This window comes from Stegostoma tigrinum, chromosome 36, assembly GCF_030684315.1.
Source record: "Stegostoma tigrinum isolate sSteTig4 chromosome 36, sSteTig4.hap1, whole genome shotgun sequence".
Lineage (NCBI taxonomy): Eukaryota > Metazoa > Chordata > Chondrichthyes > Orectolobiformes > Stegostomatidae > Stegostoma > Stegostoma tigrinum.
The window spans coordinates 3,818,829-3,845,307 of NC_081389.1; the positions used below are offsets into that span (position 1 = coordinate 3,818,829).

General features: G+C 45.3%; 1 protein-coding gene across 5 annotated transcripts in view; it reads right to left on the reverse strand.

Annotated features, from left to right (window-relative positions):
- Positions 1-26,479, reverse strand: part of LOC125446890 (GRAM domain-containing protein 2A) — a 71,467-nt gene that overhangs the window by 15,955 nt on the left and 29,033 nt on the right. For 4 of the 5 annotated variants that reach the window (XM_059640128.1, XM_048520871.2, XM_059640126.1 and 1 more), the window contains exons 2-7: positions 19,927-20,043; positions 14,289-14,349; positions 11,551-11,623; positions 6,569-6,672; positions 4,723-4,821; positions 2,107-2,178 (exon numbers count right to left, since the gene is read on the reverse strand). In XM_059640128.1, the coding sequence (XP_059496111.1) occupies positions 2,107-2,178; positions 4,723-4,821; positions 6,569-6,672; positions 11,551-11,623; positions 14,289-14,349; positions 19,927-20,043 (526 nt within the window). Of the gene's footprint in view, positions 1-2,106; positions 2,179-4,722; positions 4,822-6,568; positions 6,673-11,550; positions 11,624-14,288; positions 14,350-19,926; positions 20,044-20,439; positions 20,539-26,479 lie in introns of those variants that run through there. The other variant, XM_059640127.1, reaches the window with a different exon arrangement.

Here is a 26,479-nt window from a genome sequence, read left to right on the forward strand (position 1 = left end):
CAGAAGAAGGAACACTACCGATGCCCTCTTTTTTTGACAATGCACACATTTCAATCCAAGCTTACAAAAGGATACAGGTGGGATGCACTTCAGAGGGTCGTTGCATACATGATGGGCTGAATGGCCTCTCTCTGCATTATACAGATTCTATGATTCCAAGTAGGCCATTCAATAAGATCATGTCTGATCTGTTTGTGTTTCGAATTCCACATTCCCATCTACCCCAAATAACCCTCCAATCCACTATCTGCCCCTGCCTTAAAAATATTCAATGACCAAGCCTCCACTGTCTCCTGAGACAGAGCTCCAACTCAGAAAAAGAGAAAGTTCCTTCATTCCCCTTCTGACGGGGCACTCACAAGTTTAAAACTCTGACCCCTAGTCCTGGACTCACCACAAAAAGGAAACAGAATTTCCAAACCAAAAAAAAGGAACTACAGGCACTGGAAATTTGAAAAAAAACAAAAAAAGGTAGGAGGAGCTCAGCAAATCTGGCAACATCTGTAAAGAGAGAAAGCAGAGTGAATATTTTAGGTTCCATGACCTTTCTTCAGAAAGATAGTAGCTAGGAAAATGCACTTCTATTTCCCTGACTCACCATAATCTATCCTTTTGTCTGCCCAGATGCTGTTCTGTCTCTCTGGGCTCCACCTTCATCTTTCATCTACTCCTTTCTCTTCGGCCCCCAACCCCACCTCCCGGTCTTTAGCCTAAATACCACCTTTTCCTGGCTACCAGACCTGAAATATTAATTCAGATTTCCCTCCACAAATGCTGCCAGACCTGCTCAGCTTTCCCAACAATTTCTGTTTCACAATTTCTGACCTGCCTGCTCTAAGATCGTTGAGGGTCTCAAACAGTTGAACCATCACCCTGTCACTAGTTTAAACTCCAGTGACTGCCTGGCCAACTTTTCCTCATAAAATAACTTAGTTATTCCAGGTGGCAGCCTGGTAAATCTCCTACATTCTTAAATAAAGAGACCATAACTACATGTCACCCCCTCCACGTGTGGCCTCAGGGTGGACCTCTGGCCTTGAGATGACTCCAGAGTGATCTCCTGGTCTCGAGAGCTTGGAGGTGAAGCCTGGCACATTCTGGAGTCAAAGCCCACGCAGGCTGGAGGCTCAGTGTCAGCATGGCCTGGGATGAAATTCTGAACTTTTTATTTCTTTACTTTTCCTCACTTATTCCTAGGATTCACAATGCTGGGCTCTTTAATTTCTTTATTTTACTAATGTTCCCCCCCCCCACCAAGAATTTTTAGTTAAGAGCCTGTACCTAGTACTTTGTACATAAGATGGCTCGATCAGTGGGAACTTGTAAACTTTTCATTTAACTCATTTGAGTACATGTGACAATAAAGCTAATTCTAAATCTGTATTCGAGATGTGGTCTCACCAATATCTTGCATATATGAAGCAACACATTCTTTCATTTATGTTCAATTCCCTAGTAATAAAGGGCAACATCCCATTAGCCTGCTGATTACATACTGTATCTGCATACTAATGTTTTGTGACTCAATCATGAGAACATCTCTTTTCGAACTTCAGAATTTCACAGTCATCCCTGTTGAGCAATGCACTTAAAAATTCTTCCAGCCGTTCTCACATTGCTTTCCATCTGCTATCTGTATCTGTTTGCAAACTCATGTCATCTTCACAACATAGTTTCTGACCTACCTTTGTGCCTTTGTGAATTTAGCTAGCCTGCCTGCACTAAGTCATTGATGTAAACTGTAGCCCCAGCATTGAGCCCTAGAGGACTCCAGCTTCCCATCAGACAAAGACCCATTTATACACACTCCATGTCCTCTGCCAGTCAGCAAGCTGGGCAATCTTCTGTCCGTGCCAAGTATGTTACCCCACCACACAATGAGCTTTTATTTTCCACAATAGCGTTGGTTGTGTCAGGAGTCATTGGATAGCATCAGCGGTGGGGCACACAGAGGAAAAGATTGACGGAGTTCCGATGGGAGGCTTCTGAGTTTTGACACCTCTTCACCGATCGAGTGGCAGAATTTGCTGGTCGGCCACTCTCACGTTGCAAAAATGAGTGCATGGGTGTGGGGCAGGGAAAAGCAGGCTACGATTCAGATCCTACCTGTAAGTGTGAGCAGATTTTTCTCAATTCATCATAGACATTGTCTCTGGAGATGAAGGACACAAAGATGTACTGCAGCAAAACAAACACAGAACTTCGTTAAACAGAGCACAAATTGAAACAACACCTTGCATTTACATAGCGACCTCAAGGCCATTAAACACCAGCCATAAGGCACTTCATACAAATATTGCCTGACAAAACTTCACACTAAGCTACATGTGAGGACGTGAGTTCAGATGGCCATAAGTTTGGCCAAAGAGGTAAGCTTTAAGGAGTGCCTTAACAGCGGAAAGTGAGGTGGGGAGGTTTACGGGTCAAACTACAGAGCTTAGGGTTGTTGAGACTAAATTCAAGGCCACGATCAGTGATGGAACAATTAAAACAGGAGCACTCAGAAGGACAGAAACTCCAAGATCTCAGCGTATTGGAGCAGAATACAGAGATTGGGAGGGGAGAAATTTAAAAACACTGCTGTGTAGTTGAAATTGGGGCCTTTTTGAAGCAGGGGCCAACGAGAGCGCTGGTTGATGTGTGAACATGGCTTGGCGTTAGAAGAGCTCAGGTTTAAGGAGAATGGGACCTGGGAACTGAGCAGGAAGCTTCTGGAGTTGAAGAGTTCGTGAAGTGATGGAGGAAGGTTACAGCAGCTAAAGATCTGAGGGAGGTTAGACAGAGTTACAGCAATAGGAAAAGACAGAGTTCATGATGGAGATAGTAGGAACTGCAGATGCTGGAGAATCTGAGATAACACGGTGTAGAGCTGGATGAACACAGCAGGCCAAGCAGCAGAGGAGCAGGAAGGCTGATGTTTTGGGCCGAGACCGTCCTTCAGCCCGAAACGTCAGCCTTCCTGTTCCTCGGATGCTGCTTGGCCTGCTGTGATCATCCAGCTCTACACCGTGTTATCTCAGAGTTCATGATGGTTAGGCACGTGGTAGCAATCCTGCCTCTAGCTCAAACATGACACTCCCCTTCAGTCACAGGATTCACCTCCTTCACATCTCCACTGCTCAGTTTACTATCTTTATACAGCACAGAAGTAGGCCATTTGACCCGAAAAAGTCATGCTGGCCCTTATCCCCAATATGAACCTCTTCCTACCCAGCCTCATCTCGGTGGTGATTGTAAAAAGGTCCGCCAGGTACCTCATAGAATAGGAGCTCCCTGATTGGACCAGATTAACAACCCCAATCAGGGAGCCCTGGCTGACAGATATGAGTGTCAGGCAGTTCTGTTCACTGAGAGTTGGCTCTGATGAAGTTGGACCATTGCGGAGTACACTGCTCATGTAAATAAAGGCTGACTAGGTGATGGGATGCCAGCCTCTGAGGACTTACTACAATCTCTACCTTCCAATCCCAACCCCACCCCCACCCCCACCACCGTTATGTGTTTAGCCAGCTTTCTCCCTTCTCTCCTCTTCCTGCTTGCTGAAAAAAAATGGATCAGTTATGGTGTCTCTGGATTTTTTTAATATCTAAAATACACCCCCTGCTCACTAAGACTTCTCACCCTTGGCTGTAATTGTTTTCATTTTGTTCTAAGATTTTCCTTTCCCATCTGTTTTTGATTTTTCTCTTCGGGATTCTGGCTTCTCTTGTCCTGGCACTGATGAAGGTATTGAGCACTGATGTCCAGTATTGGTGTTGGGTTTTCGCTGAGCCGCTTTAAGCCCCAGGCTCCTAACTGCGGCTAAGGGTTTGGCACCTCATGTATTGTTAGGGCCACAATGTACGACCAGCCAATGTGTGCTGAGCGAACTCAGTGTCCATGGGACCGCTGCCAAGACCCCATGACACAGCCGCACAGTCCCCAGTGCTGCCATTAAGTAGCAAATTTCATCAGGTATTTGAGGAGATGCCTACGGAGGCAGGTCTGGCCCTCTGCTTGACAAGGCACTTTCCTTTCCTGTTCCTTTTAAACTCCCAGGCCCTCTGGGAGGCTGAAGTCCCTCTGGGTGTGGGCCATTAAAGTTCAGAATTTCCTCAAGTAAATGTATCACTGCGATTTTGTTGCTAAGCTGGCCTACGGCTCCACTGCGGTAATGTTACTGCACTCGTAGTCCTGATCCTCCGGAGAATCCCAGTCAGCAGTAATTCAATGAGTCCGGAATGAAATGCTAGCCTTGTTAACAATGATGGGGAAGTTACCAGGTTGTCATTGAAGCTCATCTGCTTCATTGAGTCCCTGCGAGGAAGGAAACCTGCCAGCCTTACCTGGTCTGGCCGACACGTGACTCCAGTCAAAATGGTGACACGGTCAGCCCGTCACTGCCCTCTGGAATGGCTGAGCGAGCCACTCTGTTGTTATCAAACCACAACAGAAGTACCGTTGCCACAAGCTGCAGCAGTTCAAGAAAGCACATGACCGAGAATTTGTTGAGGGCAATTTAGGATGGGCACGGAATACCAGCTTTGCCAGAAATGCTCACACGCCAGCAGCAGTTAGAAAGCCTTGGGGAAACCACCTGCCAATCACAACGAGTTTCTGCTGACGTTCAGGACCACTCCGGTGGAGCTTCTCTGAACCTGGGTGTAGCCATCTCCTGCAACGGCTGTTATCTGCCCCCAGCAGAGGGTGGAGGTGTAGACGGGAGCCATGTGAGGGGCTCACCTTCTCGTTGGGCTTTGTCCTGATGACAAGACCATTCGGGAGCAGCCCTGCTGTCCGGCGCTTCTTGACGAGCACGACTGAAGTGACAGAAATGGAGACCTGAAAGAATCAAAAGCAGCGACCGGTCAGAATTTCCCGTCAGTTTCGTTGCGCCAGGTCAGTTTCAAGGACATGCCTGTGTGTGTGTTCACACGGTTTTTGCTGCCCATTATACCACACAGGCAACACTCCCCTTGTTTAAAACTAACAGCGCTCCATGTGTAACTAACCAAGTCTCCTGCGTGCCCTTGTAACCACTCCAATCCCCTTCAGGTCCCTGACACATGATCAGCACTCATCAACAAAAATAGACACTAATATTTGGAAAAAGTTAAAATTAATGATCATTTGTCCTGATTGCTTATCTGCTTACAACAACCCTTTGATGTTCTCTGTCTCATGATTTATTGATCAGATTTGCAATTAGCAGCAAACCTCAGACGGATAGGACACATCAAGAGTAACTGGAAAAACCTTTGGGATTTGGGGGTCAATAAACAGCGACAGCAAGCACTTGGGCAGTTTGCTGAACTCTTACAACGTTCTGGGTCGACCACAACTACAGGGTCACATCAAGTTCTGGTGCCCACACTTTGAGAAGCATGTGGGGTCCTGGAGAAGGTGCAGAGCAGATTTACTTGGAAGATTGCTGGGATTTTAGCATTTGAGTTGGAGAACCTGGGTGTGCTCTGTGAGGAGACAAGGAAGATTACTGTGGATTTGGATAAGGTCGATAACAAAAGCTGATGGTTTAATGATTAGGAGAACACAGAGTTAAGAGCCTGGATGGGAGATGCAAAAAGGGGAGTAGTTTTGAGGAGAACTTTGTCATGCAGTGAGTGGGAACAGACTGGGGCTCTCTGCCTCCCAAGAGGGGGTGGAAGTGGCAAAAATAAATTATTTCAAAACAGTGATAATGGGAACTGCAGATGCTAGAGAATCCAAGATAACAAAGTGTGGAGCTGGATGAACACAGCAGGACAAGCAGCATCTCAGCTTCTGAGATGCAGTTTGGCCTGCTGTGTTCATCCAGCTCCACACTTTGTTATCTTATTTCAAAACAGAACTGGACAGGCACATGACAGAATTAAACTGACAGGACAATGGAGATAGAGTGGGGAAGTAGAGTTGATTTATGCAGAGAGCTGGGATATTATCAATGGCCTCCTGCTGTAGCACAATGACTCAATAATGAGTGAGACACACACACACACACACACACACACACACACACACACACACACACACACACACACACACAGAAAAGTACAGCACAGTACAGGCCCTTCAGCCCACAATGTTGTGCCGTGGAATATTCCTAATCCAAAACTAAAATAACCTAACCTACATTCCCCTCAATTCACTGCTGTCCATGTGCATGTCCAGCAGTCACTTAAATGTCACTAATGACTCCGCTTCCACGACTGCCACTGGCAAACTATTCCATGCGCTCACAACTCTCTGGGTGAAGAACCTCCCTCCTACGTCTCCTCTATACTTTCCCCCTAACACCTTAAAACTATGACCCCTCGTGGCAGTCAATCCCGCCCTGGGGAAAAGTCTCTGGCTATCGACTCTATCCAGGCCTCTCATTACCTGGTACACCTCAATCAGGTCACCTCTCTTCCTCCTTCTCTCCAGAGAGAAAAGTCCCAGCTCAGTCAACCTCTCCTCGTAAGACAAGCCCTCCAGTCCAGGCAGCCTCCTGGTAAACCTCCTTTGCACCCTCTCCAAAGCCTCCACATCTTTCCTATAATAGGGCGACGCGCGCGCGCACACACACACACACACACACACACACTCTCACCTTAATGTCCTTGCCAAAGAAGTATGCATAGAAACACAGCCAGTTGCTGGAGATGTACAGACGCCCCTGGATGAAGATGTCTCTCTGCAGAGCACACGAGTAAACTGTACAGGAAGCCAAAAGTAGGAGAAAGAAAAATCAAATTACTTCTGCCCATTTCCTGTTCAAGTGAATGCACTGCCCTGTGGGGCAAGGCATTTTCATGCTGGGCATGGGAACACTTGTCCTGTTTGTCCACATTGCCTTCAATTCTGGTTGCCGCTTTACAGGAAGGATGTAGAGATTTTGGACAGGGTGCAGGAGAGGTTTACCAGGATGTTGCCTGAATTAGAGGGTACAAGCTATAAGGACAGGCTAGAAAAACTGAGAGTTGTTTTCCCTGGAGGAGCACAGGCCAAGGGGAGACTTGGAAGAAGTCTAAAGATTATGAGATGCATAGACAGTGTTGATGGTCAGAATCTTTCCCCCAGACTTGAAATGTCGAAAACTAGGGGACATGCATTTAAAGGTGAGGGGGAAAGTTCAAAGGAGATGTGAGTTTTTTTTTGCACAAACAGTGATAGGAGTGTGGAATGCACTGCCAGGAGTGGTGGTGGAGGCAGATATAATGGATGTTTAAGATACTTTTAGAAAAGCACATGAATATGCAGGAAATGGACAGATGTGAACAAAGGGCTGGCAGGAGGGATTGGTTTAATTTGGCATCATGTTTGGCACAACATCGTGGGCTGAAGGGTCTGTTCCTGTGTTGTACAGTTCTATGTTCTATTTAGGATTCCTGTTGTATGTATACAGCCACCTCTTCCCTCTAAGTCTGCGGGTTCTTTAGGGTTGTGCATGGCGTAGTGTGCACAAGAGTTTTGGTCTAACAAAAATTTCTGAATCTGAAATTTCTGAAGAAGGGTCCAGGCCCGAAACGTCAGCTTTCCTGCTCCTCTGATGCTGCTTGGCCTGCTGTGTTCATCCAGCTCCACACCTTGTTATCTCAGACTCTCCAGCATGCGCAGTTCCTACTATCTCGGTCACAGACTTAAGATCTGAGGCAGGCCATTTCGGGCTGAGGGGAGGAGAAATTTCTTCACCCAGGGTGTGGCGACTTATGTAGTTGGTTGTCGCGCATTTACCATCTTCGAATTCCTCCTGTAATCCCTGTGCCTTGCCATCATTAATGATGGTCCTTAAGCCTATCGGTTGGGCCAGCAAATTGGTTAACTCAGCTAATAACTATAACCAAGGCACGATGGAGTTATTGTCTGATAACATTCTTGTGAAGTGGCTTTTAGTTTCGAGCCGTGGGATGTGGGCATCACTGGCTGAGTTGGCTTTTTTTTTAAAATAGCATTACCAACTGGAGGGTAACTAAGCTACTTTCTTGAGCCACTGCTGTAGGGACACCCACAGTGTCGTTAGGGAGGGAGTTCTGGGATTTTGACCCAGTGACACTGAAGGACTGGTGATATATTTCCAGGTCAGGACGGCGCGTGGCTTGGAAGGGAACAGTTGGGGTGGTGGTTTCTCATGTATCTCCTGCCTTATACTTTGAAGGTCACAGCTTTGGAAGGTGCTACAAACCCTTTATTTTCCCCTTCTCCTTTATTCATTAACAAGGTGAGGGTGTCGCTGGCCAGGCAACATTTATTGCCCAGCCCTAATTGTCCAGAGGGCAGTTCAAAGTCAACCACATTGCTGTAGGTCTGGAGTCACATATAGACCAGACCAGGTAAGAACGGTGTTTTCCTTCTCTAAAGGGTGAACCAGGTGGATTTTTCCTGCCAATCGAAGAGGGTTTCATGGTCATCATTAGATTCTTAATTCCAGATATTTTATTGAATTCAATTTCCTGCCGTCACCCCGGAATGTTACCTGGGTCGCTGGATAAACAGTCCAGTCCACTAGGCCAACACTTCCCCATTCTGTTTATTGTTCTAAGTGCCAGAGAGATGTGAACAGTTGTTGCTTGTGACCTTACTGCCCAGCCAGTAAGGAATTCTCAGCCCACTCATGAAGTGGAATGCATACGGTTTGTTCTCCTGCATAGATTGCACAAATGTTCTCTTCATCCAATACGTCATTTGCTGGGAATGACCACCAGGAAAATCTAAATTCCTGAACATGTAACACACAAAGCAAGAACATGAACCCTACAATTTCCAGGCAACGAGCACAAATGTAGCAGATTTAATGACAAAATATCCCACGGATTGTGGCTTTCATATCTCTCGCCAAGACAGTCAGTCAATCAGAAGGATAAAGGTCCAAATTACCAAAAACGAACCTGCTGAAGATAACCAGACAGGACTCTGTTTAGCCAAGGAAGAGCTTTAAGAAGAGGCTCAAAGTGGGCAGTGCAGGGCTAAAGTCCTTCATGATGTGAACGTGGGGCGTGCCTGGAATCTAAAGTGGGTGAAAGGATCAGCCTTAGTGGGATGGATCAGGGATGGGTCAATGTCTTCCTTCTCCCAAAACTTCCTGTGTTTCATGGGGTTATTTACACAGAAACGACTCTTTGCCTCTGTGTTACGGGAATGTTTTTCTGTCAACACCCCTTTATGTGCAGTTAACCACATACACTGCCACCCTTCTCCCAGGTAGCCAACAGCGAACAACAGCACTGACTGGAGCTGGAATAATATTAGACCAGGTTATAGGAGCAGTAGTAGGCCATTCAGCCCTTCAAGCCTGCTCTGACAGTCAATGTGATGTTGGGTGATTGTCACTCAGTACCCTGTTCCCACTTTCTACCTACACTTTTGATCCCTTTAGCCCTAAGAAATACACCAGCTCCTCCCTGAAAGTCTTCAATGTTTAGGCTTCAACCACTTTCCACGGCTCGCAACACACTGGGTGACGGAATTTCTCCTCACCTCAGCCCGAAATGGCCTGCCCCATGTCCTAATTCTGTGATCCACTGGTTCGGGACTTCCTGATCATCAGGCACATCCTCCCTGCAATTACCCTGTTTTTTTCCCATTGGGATTATATAGATTTCTAAGAAATCTCCCTAATTCATCTACATTCCAGTGAATGGAATCCTAATTGATCCAGTCTCTCTTCATTTGCCAGCCCTGCTATCCCAGGAATCAGTCTGGTAAACCTTTGTTACACTCCCTCCATAGTTACAACATCCTTCCTCAGATAAGGAGATCAAAACTGTAATATGCTGTTCCAGATGTGGTCTCCCCAGAGCCCTGTACAATTGCAGCAAGATAGCCCTGTTTTTGTACTCAAATCCTCTCACAATGAAAGCCAACATAGGGTGGCACGGTGGCTCAGTGGTTAGCACTGCAGCTTCACAGCGCCAGGGACCCGGGCTTGATTCCAGCCTCGGGTGACTGTCTGTGTGGAGTTTGCACATTCTCCCCGTGTCTGTGTGGGTTTGCTCCAGCTTCCTCCCACAGTCCAAAGATATGCAGGTTAGGGTGGATTGGCTGTGCTAAATTGCTTGCAGTGTTCAGGGGTGTGTAAATTAGGTGCATTAGACATGGGAAATGCAGGGTTCCAGGGAAAGGGTAGGAGAATGAGTCTGGGTGGGATGCTCTTCAGAGGGGTAGTGTGGCCTTGTTGGGCCAAATGGCCTGTTTGCACACTGTAAAAAGAAACAGATTGAACACCATTTGCCTTCTGCACCTGCACACTTACTTTCAGTGACTAGTGTACAAGGACACCCAGGTCTCACTGCATTCCCCCGTTGTGAATCTAATCACCATCCAGATAATAATCTGCCTTACCAAGGTGTACAGCTGGACAAACACAGCAGGCAAGGAGCAAGAAAGCTGACGTTTCGGGCCTGGAATCTGCCTTCTTGTTTTTGCTAGCAAAGTGAATAACCTCACATTTATCCACATTATACTGCATCTGCCATTCTTTTGTCTACTCATAACATGTCCAATTCACACTGAAGCCCCTCTGCACCCTTCTCACAGCTCACACTCCCACCCCTTTGTGTTGTTTTCAATTTATTTTTGTAAGAGGAAATTAATTTAATCTATTAAAAACACTCACTTGGTCGGATAAAACTCGAGTATTATTGAGAAGGAAACACTGTGTCTTGGTGCACCATCAGGGCAATTTGCAAGAGGAACCTCATGTAAAGTGAAAACAACCTCTTCATACTGAATGAGCAGTGTGTGCTGACTGGTGGGCAAGTGCACTCTGATTGGCATTTGCCATGGAGAATGCAGCACTTAGATGATGGCTGACAGTTAACTGTCAACTTTAAGGCAACATCTGAATTCACTTGCCAAATTACCAGTATGCTCTACTTTCCTAACACAGTCTGAAAATGTTCCCTTGAATTGGTATGTTGCGAAGGTCCTGATGAGGGCAAAATGAAAATCTTTGACAAAATGTTTCTTTCTTTTTCAAAAATGATAGAAAGAGGCAGAATATAGAGCGAGCAAAGACACTAAAATTCTGTTTCAATTTTCTTTTAAATTAAAAAATATTTAGTTATTTCGAGCAAGATTGATCCACAATGCGCCAGTGTTCATTGCTGAGCCCTAGGTTGTACTGATTTACCATGGAGTGGCTCTGTAGGCCAGAGGCTAGTTAAGAGTCAACCACATTGCTGAGAGTCTGGAGTCACATGTAAGTCAGAACAGAGATGTCCTTCCCTAAAGCAATGAACCAGATGGGTGTTTTATAATGATTAAACATAGTTGTCATGGTGATCAATGCAGAGATTGGCTTTCCATTCCAAGTTCATTGATTAAATTTCAATTCAAATGCCTTTAATACACACCAGCTGTTTTATTACTGTTGTGTTTATTTCAACGTTGTTTGAAATAAAGCACCTTTAAGCATTCCCCCGCCGAGAGGAGCTTAGCTTTTCTAAGCAGATGTCCCCTGCAATTATTAAACAAAATTTATATCAAATATCCCAAAGTTGATTTCACAAGCTTGCACATTTATTATTTCCAACATAAAAAGTAGCTATTTCATTCCCTGTCCCTGTGACACACTCTCTCTCTGTCTAAACTTACCTTTCCTTAACATCTCTTGCTCAGGAACTTCTTTGAAGAGTTTGTGATATTGAGAATTGCTTTTCCTTATCGTCTGAAAGAAACAAAGGCATTCACACAGCACTCCTCGCAAATTCAGGACATTTAAAGCTCCTGCAGTGGCTATTTTTTGGTTGGAATGTAGGAAATAGCACAACCAATATGTGCACAGCAAGATCCCAAAAGGCAATGTGGTTATCATCTGATAAACAGTTCAACCAAGCCAACTTTGAGGGATGTGTGTTGGTCAGGAACTCCCCTGTTCTCCCACAAAGGGGGACGCCAGCTGTGAGGGAAAGCGAGAGCCCAGATGATTGCTGTCTCACGTGAAAGAGTACCTCAGACAGTGCAGCTGTCCTACTCTTTGTCAGTTGCCATTTGTTACATTCCAAATCTCTCGCGTGGGTCATCCTGTTTCACATCCTTGTGACCTACCGCTGCTCTCTCACTGCAGCGCTGTCCTCAAAATGATACAATTAGGTCGAACAGAGCACCACGGCTCAATATTTATCCAAGAGGCCAGACATAGTCATTGTGATCTTTGGGGTTAATAAGTGGGGAGTGAAGCCAGATCATTGACTGAAACTCCCTGATCCACTGCCCACATCAATCACCAATTCCCTCATTTACTGACCCGAAACAGAGATTCAAAAATGCCAATATTTTCACAGAATCATAAAATCACAGAATAGAATTCCTAATTCAAGGACTTTGTCAGGCAGTAAGGAAGGAGTAGGTCTGTAATGAGTGGGGACGTCACAACTCTGTCAGGCAGGGCCACAGGAGCTAAGACAAGTGGGAGTCACTATAAAGGGGTCGGGGAGGACAGGACAGGACAATACTACCTAGGCTGTATTGTATAGACAGCCAGGAGTCAGAAGGTTAGCAATTTGGCATGATGTCAGGGGAGGGGTTGTTGTTAGTGGAGAGTCTGTGGGTCGTGCCTTGCAATGGTTAGGGGTCAGAGGTTGACAGTGGGCTGTGAGCTGGGTCAGGGGTCAGAGGGGTAGTACTGCAGTATGAGAGGAGCGATGGGTCACAATACCGCTGTAAATCCGATTCTCCACATAACCAGCATCTACAGAGAGCAGAGAGCCTGGGTCTGTACGACAAGCTTGGTGAGTGTTCATGTCCAAAACCCAGATTTGGCTTCTTCCTGGGTAGTGAGGATGGTGTCAGGGAGTAACACATCCACTTTCATATTCTCCCCGTGTCTGCGTGGGTTTCCTCCGGGGGCTCCGGTTTCCTCCCACAGTCCAAAGATGTGCAGGTTAGGTGGATTGGCCATGCTAAATTGCCCATAGTGTTCAGGGGTGTGTGGGTTATAGGGGGATGGGTCTGGGTGGGATGCTTCAAGGGTTGGTGTGGACTTGTTGGGCCGAAGGGCCTGTTTCCACACTGAAGGGAATGTAATCTAATCAAAGAGCTGGTCACCTCATTATGTTACCTTTAAGTAGCCCCTCTCCAGACCATCGCAACAACATGGAGCTTGGACTTCGCCAAATTAGAACACACATAGGTTTCTTTCCTTTTATTTAATGGCTGGTGGGCATCACTGGTGTTTATTGTCAGTCCTTAATTGCCCACAGTCAACATGGGCTCACACACTGGCCAGACAAGTTAAGGATGGCAGGTTTCCTTCCCGAAAGGGGTATTAGTCAATCAGATGGGGTTTAAATAAAATAAAACAGTGGTCACCATTGAACACTTCTCTTATTGAATGAACGTTTCACCATCTGCCACAAGCGGTGGGGGTTTAGCCCAGTGTGTTAGCTATCTCTCTGGGTGACCATTCCAGTGCCATCAGGCTAATTCCAGGGATGGCGGGACTGATGTATGAGGAGAGATTGACGAGGTTAAGACTGTTTTTGTTGGAGTTCAGACGAATGAGGAGGGGTGAGTCTCAGAGACGTATAAAATTCTAACAGGACTGGACAGGGTAGATGCAAGGAGGATGTTCCCGATGGTGGGTGTGTCCAGAACCAGGCATCACAGTACAAGGATTTGGGGGTAGACCACTTAGGATGAAGATGAGGAGACATTTCTTCACCTAAAGAATGGTGAGCCTGTGGAATTCATTACCACAGGATGCCAAAACATCGAATATATTCAACAGGCAGCTAGATATAGCACTTGGGGCCAATGGGATCAAAGGTTTTGGGGAGTAAGCAGGATTAGACTATAGAGTTGGACAATCAGCCATGACCATGAATGGTGCAGCAAGCTTGAAGGGCTGAATGGCCTCCTTCTGCTCCTATCTTCTATTTCTCTACACCACTATGCCCACTGCTCCCTTTTGTTTAAAGGATAAGAGGGGAATCCAGAACAGTGAGAACATGTTGCTAAGAACAGCTTCCATCCTCCCATGGAATGCCCTGTTTGACATTGCCAATCACTAAGAAAATGGGGGCTTGACCCTCAGGATTTGGTCAGTGCTCAGTAAATGAAGAGTCTCAAACTGCTCACTGCCGCTGGACATATTCCTGGCGTCCACCTTTAGCTATCCCTCCCCATCAAACAGCCCTCTTTGTACTTTATAAGCAATAATCAAGGAAGGGATGTACATGGCCTCCTGGTTTTGTTTGAACGGGTTTGCTCCCAGGTAATGGCTCACATAGTGAGCAGGAGAGAGCCATCTGTGATTCCCGGAGACTCTGGGGAAATCTAGGAGAACAGGTAACCTCACACTCTGACACTGGGAGATCTCAAACAACACTCACTGAGCCACGGTGAAATCTCTTCGAATCATCAGAGTTCAGGGAATCGTTTAACTTCAGGTCCCTGCAAATAGGCAAAAGCGAACGCTGGTTAATTGTTAAAGTAATGAACTGGGTGAATCACCTTAACAACAGACATCTGAAAGGTCTGATTCTCATTTATTCATTCAGTCATGTACCTCAGACTCAGAGCACAGAATCCCAGACTGTGGCTTAGTCTGTCTGCAAGAGTAAACACACACAGACACACACACACACACACACACACACACATTTAGGAGTGCACAGAGTTTCATGTTACAGTGAGCATTATAATGGGAACTGCAGATGCTGGAGAATCTGCGATAACAAGGTGTAGAGCTGGATGAACACAGCAGGCCAAGCAGCATCAGAGGAGCACAAAAACTGACGTTTCGGGCATTGAGTTTCTACTTGATTTGGACATCCTCTTCAATGTAAATTGAAACAAGTTTGCCATCATCAGACTGAGTCCAGTCTTTCCAAGGTCCCGTGGGAAACTGCTGGTCCTAAAACCAGAAGTTTGGAAAAATAGAGGTAGTTCCTCAGAGCATGCTACACTGACAGAAATGCTCACTTTCCGTGCTACAACCCGGAATTCCATAGATATTCTCCATCGAAAAGGAAATCTCTGCTTCTTTTCTACTCTTCTTGCAAAAGTAAACCACTTCTCATTTCCCACATTGTACTCTACTTGCCAGATTTCTGCCCACTCCCTCAAGCTCCTTATGTCCTCTGCACAACACACTTTCCTGCCTATCATCTATAAGTTGATCCACTCCCCTCGTCCAATTGTAAATTTATATTTAAATGAGTGCATTTTGACTTGGCAACAGAGAAGGAACAGTGACATATTTCTAAGTCAGGATGCTAAGTGGCTTGAAGGGACTAGCCCTGGATGGTTTTATTTGCTTGTTTCTGCTTCACAATAAACAGAACATTCCACAAGCACAGAGCACGACTGGGTCATTCGGCCCCTCGAGGTGGTTCTGACATTCAACAGGTTGATGGCAATTGGAGAGTAACCAGAAGTCCAGATTCCTGCCTTTCCCTCCCCCAATCACTGTTCATCAACAGCATTCACCAAAGATCCATCCACCAAACACTTAGCATCACAAAGTCAGCTCCAAACGCTCATGACCCTCCAAGAGGAAAAACAAAATCGCCTCATCTCTGTTGCTGGACTAGGTGACACTGAGCCCCAGGCTAACGTTCTGGGCGTTTGGATTAGAATGCTAGTGAAATATGAATTCAAGCAAAAACAAACTGGAATAAAGAGCTGTCCAATGAAGATCATTGCTGTACATGCTGACTGGGATCATCCATTTCTATCAAGTTGACTCATACTGTTCGAAATTCCAGTGGGCACAGGTGTCACTGCTCCAACCTTCCCTCATTTGACTGGCATTAGTCTGGCAAACTTTCTCTGGAGATCTTTACGAGAGTGATAGGACCCTGGGCGGAATGGTGTCTCAGTGCCTCACAGCACCAGGGACCTGTGTTTAATGTAACCCTCAGTGTGGAGTTTGCACATTCTCCTCGTGTCTGCGAGAGTTTCCTCCGGGTGCTCGGGTTTCCTCCCACAGTCCAAAGATGTGCAGGTTGGGTGGATTAGGTAGAACAGGAAGGCAGATTACTATCTAAATGGAGTCAAGTTAGGTAAGGGGGAAGTACAACGAGATCTGGGTGTTCTTGTACATCAGTCAATGAAAGCAAGCATGCAGGTACAGCGGGCAGTGAAGAAAGCTAATGGCATGCTGGCCTTCATAACAAGAGGAATTGAGTATAGGAGCAAAGAGGTCCTTCTGCAGCTGTACAGGGCCCTGGTGAGACCGCACCTGGAGTATTGTGTGCAGTTTTGGTCTCCAAATTTGAGGAAGGACATTCTTGCTATTGAGGGAGTGCAGCATAGGTTCACGAGGTCAATTCCCGGAATGGCGGGACTATCCTATGTTGAAAGATTGGAGCAACTGGAGTGTATACACTTGAGTTTGGGAGGATGAGAGGGGATCTGATTGAGGCGTATAAGATTATTAAGGGATTGAACACTCTGGAGGCAGGAAGCATGTTTCCGCTGATGGGTGAGTCCAGAACCAGAGGACACAATTTAAAAATAAGGGGTAGGCCATTTACAACAGAGTTGAGGAAAAACTTCTTCACCCAGAGAGTCGTGAATATATGGAATGCTCTGCCCCAGAAGGCAATGGAGGCCAACTCTCTGGATACTTTCAAGAAAGAGATGGACATAGTTTTTCAAGATAGTGGAATCAAGGGTTATGGGGATAAGGCAGGAACAGGATACTGATTGTGGATGATCAGCCATGATCATAATGAATGGTGGTGCTGGCTCGAAGGGCCGAATGGCATACTCCTGCACCTATTGTCTACTGTCTATTGATTGACCATGGTTTATAAAGTAAGCCCATTAGGGGTAGTGGGTGTTGGTCGAGTGCTCTTTGGAGGGTCAGTGCTGACTCAATGGGCAGAATGGTCTCACTGCTCTGCAGGGATTCTATGAATGGCAACAATCTGCTAATCTTTAGCCTCAGAGAAGTGATGATTAACAGGGAGAAGTGCGTAGATTAGAGGTTTTCACACTCTAGGTATTACTCTGTCAGCAGCTATCGCTGATGTCTTCACAAATCTCACTGAACAACAGACTGTGCTTCGGTGGCTGAATGGCGTCGTTTGTTCCTATAGTATCCTTTACATTGTCGATACATGTGACAACTTCTCTGGAGGGGTGGGGGTTTCTAAGAATCAGAAGGAGTCCATTCAGCCATTTAAACCTGTTCTGCCATTGACTGAGTCCAAAGCTGATCTTTATTCTAACTCTACATACCTGCCTTGGTTCTATAACCCTTAGTTTGATTATCCACAAAAACATTCAGAAATCCAACATTGAGAATATGGTGATGTAGTGATAATGCCACTGAACTAGCCAGAGGGGTAGATGAGTGTTTTGGGGATATATGTTCACATTTCTCCACAACTGCTGCTGGAATTTACATTCAGTTAATAACTCTGGAATATAAAACCAATATAATACTGTAATAGTGTAGGTTAGATGGGCTTCAGATCGGTATGACAGGTCGGCACAACATCGAGGGCCAAAGGGCCTGTACTGTGCTGTAATGTTCTATGTTCTATGTTCTATCCCTCCCTACATTCTTCTCATTAGCTAATATATCAGCGTTAACGGCCCAGACAGACTGGCTGACCTGCCTTCGCAGTGGACCTTGTGAATATTGTGACTGAATAACCACAATGGCAGCAACACAAAGATTCCAAATCCATGTTCAGTCAGTCACCAGAACAGCTACATCCTAACCCATCAACTAGCTAAACCCATCTCATTCCGGGCAAGCTGGTTCTCCCATTTCACAGGGAGTACGGTCCTCAAGGATCATCACACTTACACTCGTGCAGAATGTTTCCTTTTTATTCATTTAGGGATGTAGAGTGGTTTGTGTGTGGAATGAATGGCCAGAGAAAGAGGTGGATGCAGGACAGTTAAAACATTTAAAAAAAAAATTTGGATAAGTTCATGAATGGGTAAGGTTTGGATAGATTCAGAGGTAACTGGCACTAGTGGGATATGGTCAGCATAGACTATTTTGGACTGAAGGGCCTAACTCGACATTTTTATCCATGTTTCATTAGAATGATTGAGTCCCTGTAGTGTGGAAGCAGGCCATTCGGCCCATCATGTCCACACCTCCGTGCAAGCAGACTGTTTGGAAAAGGCAGATTTTTTAAGCGCTTCATTTGTTAGATAAATGAATGAATGACCTTTCATTTAATATCCCTGCACTTTCAGAATTCCCTACTGGAGGAAATGTCTTTTTTTGCGCCCCCCCACCCCCCAAAATTCTGACCCCATGGAATCCTTTGCAACAGCCCTGTAAGAGCACCACTTAAATTTTCTACCAGGCTCTTTATATGTACCTATCGCAGGCAGCATTTATTACCCATCCCTAATTGCCCCAGAGGGCAGTTAAGAATCAACCACATTGCTGTGGGTTTGGAGTCACATGTGGCCAGACCAGGTAAGGATGGCAGTTTCCTTCCCTAAAGGACACCAGTGAACCAGATGGGTTTTCCCCACAATGGATTCACAGTCATCATTAGACTCTTAATTCTAGATATTTATTAAGTTCAAATTCAACCAGTTGCCGTGGCTGGATTTGAACCTGGATCCCCACAACATTATCTGGATTTCTGGATTAACAGTCCAACGATAATACCACAAGGCCATCACCTCATTACGCTCCTCATTACAAACTTTTCACCAGAAGAGAACAGCTATTTCCTATCCAGCCCGTCTATGTCTAGCTGATGAGGGAGCCAACTAGAGGGGCACACAGACTTGCCTTTAGCCTCACTAGCCTGTCTGCAGCAGATGTATCTCTCCATGGCAGTGTCAGTAAGAGTGTGGAGATGGTACATATGAAGACAAAGTCCTGTCTTCACACCTTGTTGCGTGGAACTGTAACCATGCTAAATGAGTTCATTCTGACCAGCTCGAGCAACTAATGACTGAGCATTCCTGGCATGCTGTGGGTCATCAGCATCAGCGTAATTGTCCCTTAACACAATCTGCAACGTCATGGCCTGACAAATTCTATCATTACTGATAACCCCGGTTTGATGGTAATGTGATGGAAGGTGTCACAACAGTGCTATCAAGCAGTAGCTGCTCAGTGATGCCCAGTTTGGGTTCTGCCAGAGCCACTCAGCTCCTGACCTCATTACAGTCTTGGTTCAAACACGGACAAAAGAGCTGAATTCCAGAAGTGAGGCAAGGGTCACAAGGCTACATTCCATCTTGTGTGGCATCAAGGAACCCTAGCAGAATGGCAATCCAAGGAAACTATTCCGCTGGTTAGTGGTATACCACGCACATGGGAATTTGGCAATGGCCATCATCAACGAGAGAATCTAACAATCACCCTTGATATTCGACAACATCAACGTCATGAAATCCCCCACTAACAACATCCTGGGGGCTACCATTGATCAGAAACTCAACTGGATTAGCCACGTAAGTGCATTAGCTACAAGAGCTGGGAGCCCTGCAATGAGTAACTCACCTCCCGACTCCCCAAAGTCTGTCCACCGTCCACAAGGCACAAGTCAGGGGTCACTTGCCTGGATGGGTGCAGCCCCAACAACACTCAAGAAGCTTGACACCATCCAGGGCAAAGCAGCCACTTGATTGGCACCACATCCACAAGCATTCACTCCCTCCACCACCGACGCTCAGTAGCAGCAGTGTGTACCATCTACAAGGTGCACGGCACAAATTCAAAAGATCCTCAAATAGCATCTTCCAAACCCACAACCACTTCCATCCAGAAGGACAAGGGCAGCAGATACATGGGAATACCACCACCTACAGATTCCCCTCCATGCCACTGATCATCCTGACCTCGGAAATATATTGTCATTCCTTCACTGTTGCTCCATCAACATCCAGGAATTATCTCCCTCAGGGCATTGTGTGTCATTCCACAGCAAGTGGACAGTAGCAGTTCAAGATGGTAGCTCACCATCAACTTCTCGAGGGCAACAAATGCTGGTGCTGCCACGTCCCATGAATTAATAATTTTAAAAAAGTTACCTGTGGCGTGAACGGGATTCAAAGCTCTCCTCTTCCATCGAGGTCTCCAGTATATCCAGGGTGGGTGAGGGGCTGCCATCGTGCTGCACAGGCCCCATGTCAAATGGTGATTTCAACCTGGAACCACACAAGCAAATCAATTAACTACCATTCCAGCCATCAGTAGCCTACTCCGCGGGTAAAACCGACAATTTACGTTTATAGAGCATCTTTTACGTATTAAAACACCCTGAGACAATAACATTTAACCCCAGGCCCACATGAGGTGGTTTTAGGTCAGGTGACCAAACATCAATGAGCTGTGTTTTAAGGACTATCCTAGAGGAGCAAGTGTGTGATGAGTGAGTGGTGTAGTGATAACGTTACCGGTCCATTAATTCAGATGCTCGGGGGAAAATCTCACCACAACATGCAGTGGAACTTAAATTCAATTCAGAAATCCGGAATTTTAAAAGTAATTACTTAGTAGAATAGAACTCTCAAAACTCAAAAGTAAGTTTTAATAATACTGACCATGACAATCATCATTGATAGTTGTAAAAACTCATCTGTTCACTAATGTCCTTTCAGAAGGGGAACCTAAGGTTCTGGAGCAGATTTGTAGGAAATCTGCTGTCCTACCCTGGTCTGACTCCAAGCCCACAGCAATGTGATTGTCTCTTAGCTGCCCTCTGGGATCAACACACAAACCATTCCTTTCGAGGGACAACTTAGAAAGCACATCAGACACTGGCTTCACATCCTATGAAGAATAAAGTATGTAAAAAAAACCAAACAGACACACTTAATAAACGAAATTCCCGAGGTTAGGCAGTGGAATAGATGCCTGTCAACAGTGGAGCAAACAAAAGCTGAGAATGGGAGACACAAATTGAATTGAATTAGGTTTATTGTCACATGTACTCCAGTGAGTACAGGGAATAGTTTACAAACCACCATCTTAGGTACAAGGTGCCTTGGTTCAGATTCTTCAGTATGGGTACTTAAGAAAATAAATTGGGAAAATAAAGAAATAAAAAGTCCAGCATTAGGAATAAATTAGAAAATAGAGAAATAAAAAGTTCAGAACTACAGTCATCGTGTCACAGAGATGTACAGCACAGAAGCAGGCCCTTCGGTCCAACTTTCCCAAATAAATCTAGTCCCATTTTCCAGCATTTGGCCCAATCCTTCTAAACCCTTCCTATTCCTATACCCATCCAGATGTCTTTTAAATGTTGTAATTGTACCAGCCTCCACCACTTCCTCTGGCAGCTTGTTCCATACACACACCACCCTCTGCATGAAAACGTTGTCCCTGAGGTCCCTTTTAAATCTTTCCCCTTTCACCTTAAAATCTATACCCTGTAGCTTGGGCTCTCCTCCCCTGGGGAAGAGAACATGGCTATTGACACTATTCATGCCCGTCATGATTTTATAAACCACTATAAAGTCATTCCTCCCCCTCTGATGTTCCAGGGAAAATAGCCCCAACCTATTCAGTATACCCCTGCAGCTCAAACCCTCCAACCCGGCAACATCCTGGTAAATTTTTTTCTGAACCTTTTCATTTTTAACATCATCCTTCCCTGTAGGAACTCCTCCCAACACAGTCCATGTCGGCACCTGGCCTCTGGTCTGTTCCCAGCCTTGCCTCCAGACCACACTGGGGTTCACCTCAAGGCCAGGAGCCCACTTTGAAACCAACTCAAGGCCACAAAGATCCTGGACAGTTGCAAGACTGATGGAGGTCACAGAGGGAGAGGCATGCAGCATGTGGTAAACATTCCTAAGTTAGGCCCTTCTATTCAGGTTAAAACTAATAGTTCTACTACAAGAGAATTGCATAGAATGCTCTCTTTCCGTAATGAATTTATCACTTGATTTTCACAGAAAATGAAACATTAAAATGCTTTATAACATTTCCCTCAAACAATTTATGGATAGTGCCTCACACGAGAGATATTTAAAGCATAGAAATGAAAGTCAAGGGTCCTATTTCACTCATTGCCTGTCTTTTCTTCAATTTTAAAGTGAAATTAACAGATTATAAATCAAATGCTCCCCAGTGGTTCAGTAATTGATCAATTCACATAGTTCTGGTCGGTCTCCTAGGATACATATTGGCTCACTAGCTTTTCCCAGCTAACTACAGGATAGAGTGATGTTAAATAAAGGATACAATCTCCTCTAAGCATCTCAAATTCCATTATGCTCTTCAAATGAAGCCATTCTAACTGTATAGCATATCCAAATCAAACCAGCCAGCTCTTTCACACAGTGTTGGATAATGCTCAGGCATCTTACTGAAGCATGGCCCATTAACAAAGTCCAGATAACTTTCCACTCAATGTCAATCCACAGTCCACCATAAAATCAGCTTAGACAACACTGGAGGTCATTAATGTTACATTGAGAGAGGTAACGGTTCACAGATTGACCCCACATCTGTACTTACTACATCTGTAGGCCTGGGGTTCTGAAGCGTTCCTCCTGAATGCTCCTAAAACAATATCAGTTACTACAAATGCTCAGAAACCACTCCTGAATCTTAGCCAATGACTAAACAGGAAACAAAGACTGCAACAACTCCATCCGTTGTTGTCAAATGACGTTCTCCACCACCAGATCCAACACACCAGGCTGGTCTCCTCTCTCTGAAAGAAGAATTTTATTTTTCATTCATTCCTGGGACGGGCTTATTGACTTTCACTTCTAAGCTTTACATATCTCTCGTGTGAGGCATTATCCATGAATTGTTTGAGGGAAATTTTACAAAACATTTTATAGTGTTTCATTTTCTGTGAAAATCAAGTGTTCAATTCATTGCTCTTTTTCTGTATTCTATGCAATTGTTTTATAATAGATGAAGTCCATTACCATTTCTAGCCGCCCTCGAACTTAGCTGCTTGCTGGGCTATTTCAGAGGGAAGTGGCCAGTCGGCATTGCTGCGGGTCTGGAATCACATGTAAGTCAGACCGGATGAGGCTAGAGGATTTCCTTTCCTAAAAGGACATTAGTGAACCAGGTGGGTTTTTACAACAATTGCTAATGGCCACGACTGGACTTGGTTTTTATTTAATTTAAATTTCAGTGAAATTTTAACCAATGAATTAGGTTGGGATTCCAGGCTATTATATCAGTATTATCACCACCACAACAACTGTATTTATATAGGGCCCATTCACAACCTCAGGATATTCCAAAGCAATTATGTTTTGAGGTGGAATTTCATAAATACAGTAAACAATTTGCGCACAGCAAGCTCCCACTAGCAGCAATCTAATGACCAGATTGTCTGGTTAAATTGACACGGTTTGAGGGATAAATATCAGAATACGGAGCCCCATCCTCCTTCAAAAGAATGGTACTGGATCTTATACATTGTTCCAACAGACCACGAGGGGTCCATGCTTTTAAGATTAAAACTAATAAAGAGTTGAACAGCGCGGCACTCCCTCGGCACTCAGTTAAAACTCAGCCGAAGTTATTTTTGCTGCCCAAGCCCATTTATAACCTCAGGGTATTTCCAAGCGTCTGTTTGTCAAGCAACCGCTGTTTGTAAATATTCATAATTCATGACTTTTAACTGTACAACATCTTCCAGCTTTTTTCTGAATTCCTGTAAGCAATAGCAACAAGCATTTACTCTTTGGGTAATAGCCATTAATCTCACTGCGACCCGCTCCCTGCTGCCCATTGCTCGCTGCGATGTGCTCCATGGACACCCACAATGCTGTTAAGTAGTTAGTTCATGGATTTTGACCCAGTGACACCGAAACAACTGCAATACATCTCCAAATCTGGATGGTGAGTGGCTTGGAGGGGAACTCAACGGGATAGCGTTCCCATATATCTGCTGCCCTTGTCCTCCTAGATCAATGACCTCCAAAGTTTGTTCCACTGCAACCCCATTTTTGAGGCATGAAAATTGCCACAATGCCAAGGAGAGAACTGAGCGGGGGCAAGGCTCTCCCCTCCCAACGTCACAGAAATAGGCCCTTTAGGCCATTGTTTCTAACCAGCACGGATACAAACCTAACAATCTAATCCCATTTTCCAGCACTTAGCCATAGGCTTTATGCCTTGGTCTTGCAAATGCATGCCTTAATACTTCTTCAATGTACAACCTTTATAGGCAGCGAATTCTAGATCCCCACCATTCCCTGTGTGATAGATTTTTCCCTCACATCTTTTTCAAACTTTCTACCTTGACCTTAAATCCATACCACACCCCCTCCCTCAGGCCTTTGATCCTTCCATCAAGGTGAATAGACTCTTCCTGCCTAATGTCATCCTTATAATTTTATGCACCAATCATGTTCCCCTCCAAATCTCCTCTGCTCCCAGGAAAACAACCTCACTATGTCCAAACTTCTCAGAAATAAATCTCTCCAGCCCAGGCAACATCCTGGTAAATCTCCTCAACACCACCATCAAACCCCTCCTATAACAAGGGTTCGAGAACTGCACACAGTGCCTCCACTAAGCCTTGATGACTTTTTTTTATTCAATTCCAGCATCACCCACTTGCCCATGAACGCTACACCTCCATGAATAAAGGCAAGTATCCCATATGCCTTCCGAACCACTTTACCTAGCGGCACCTGACATTTTAGAAGGGACTGGTGAACATACCTACCAAGGTCCCTCTGATCCTCAGCACTCCCCAGGGTCCTGCCATCCATGAAGAAGGGTCCCAACCCCAAACATCAGCTTTCCTGCTCCTCTGATGCTGCCTGACCTGCTGCGTTCCTCCAGCTCGACACTTATCTCAGACTCCAGCATCTGCAGTTCTTACTCACTCTCATGAATTTCCTTGTCTTGTTTGCCCCGCTCACTTGCATCATTTCACACCTATACAGATTGAATTCCATTTGCCACTGCTCAATCCATCTGACCAGCTTGTCTACATCCTCCTCACTATTTACCACCCACCAATTTTTGTATCATCTGCACACTTACTGATCCATTCACATCTGAAATTATTTACATAAACAACAAACACAAGGATCTTGCACTGACCCCTTCAAATGACACTTTTGGACACAGACTTCCAGTTGGAGAAATATTAATCAAACATCATCCTCTGCTTCCTGCCACTCTGGATCTAATTTGCACCAAATTTCGTTGTATCTCACAGACTCTTACCTTTGTTACCAGTCTCCTATGAGGGGCCATACCAAAAACCTAGCTGAAGACCAAATACACTACATCTAAAACTGTGCCCCCATCTACACAGCTGGTCACCTCCACAAAAAATTCCATCAAATCAGTCAGAGATAGCCACCTCCTTAACAAAACCATCCGGTCCGATTAATCCCTGCCCTTTCCACATGCAAATTCTGAGGGTCAGAATCATTTCTCTTCAGAGGTTAGACCGACTGGCCTATAGTTTCCTGGTTTATTCCTTGCTCTCTTCTTGAATAATGATACCACATGGGCTGTCCCCCACTCCTCCAGCATCTCTCCTGTGTCCAGGAATTGGAAATTTTGTCAGCGCACCTTCACCTTTTGTATCATCTACAAATTTACTGATCAACTCTTCTATGCTCAAGTCTAAATTATTTCTAAAAACTTTCCATCCATGGACTCCATTTACACGGCTCACTGCCACAGAAAGGCGGCCAAAGGCCCATCACACCCTGGCAATGATTTCCTACAACCTCTTCCATCAGGTAGAAGATACAAAAGCCTGAACACATGCACAAGCACCAGCAGGTTCACAAACAGCTTCTTTCTGGCCATTATCGGAGTAAATAGGCCCTCTAGCCTTAAATAACACACAGTGCAGCTATTGAAGACCAGCTCACTGGGGCACCTTGGCACAGCAAGGCAATAGCCCAGACCACTAGGGACCAGGCTCGAAGCTGCCACACACTGACTTCATGTTGATCTCACCTAGTGCACACCCTGTGCAATATAACATATATACCTCTGTTTTGATCTGTAAATTCTTGTTTACTACGGTGTGCCTGTACTGCTCGCAAACAAAGCTTTTCACTGTATTTCAGTACAATAAAACGTAACAATAAATAAACAAAACAATTTACATCCACTACAGCAAGGACCCCAAAACTGTCTGCTGTGTGACCCAAATAGACACAGACTTCCAGACGGAAACACACCCCTCAACCATCAACCTCTACTTCCTGCTGCTCGGCTAACTGTGGATCCAATTTACTGGAATTCCTCGGATCCGATAGGGCTCTTACCTTCGCTATCAATCTCCCACGTGGGACCTTATTAAAAGGCTTGTCCAACTGAAGTCAAAAGCTTTGCAGTGATTTTTATTCACCCAGAGGGAGGTAGGGCTCTGGAACGCACTGCCTTGGGGTGGGGGGCTGGGGTTGTTGAGGCAGGTCGCGTCACACCATTTAAAAATACTTGTAAATGTCATAACCATTAAGGTTGTGGTCCAAGCGCTGGATTTCGTGCACAGACTCCATGGAACTCTTCTGTTCTGTACGACTCCATGACCCTCGTCAACATCAAGAAAGATCTCACAGAGGGCAGTTGAGGCCTGTGTATTACAGCTTCGAGCCTGGTGCCCAGTTGTCTGGACTATTGCCT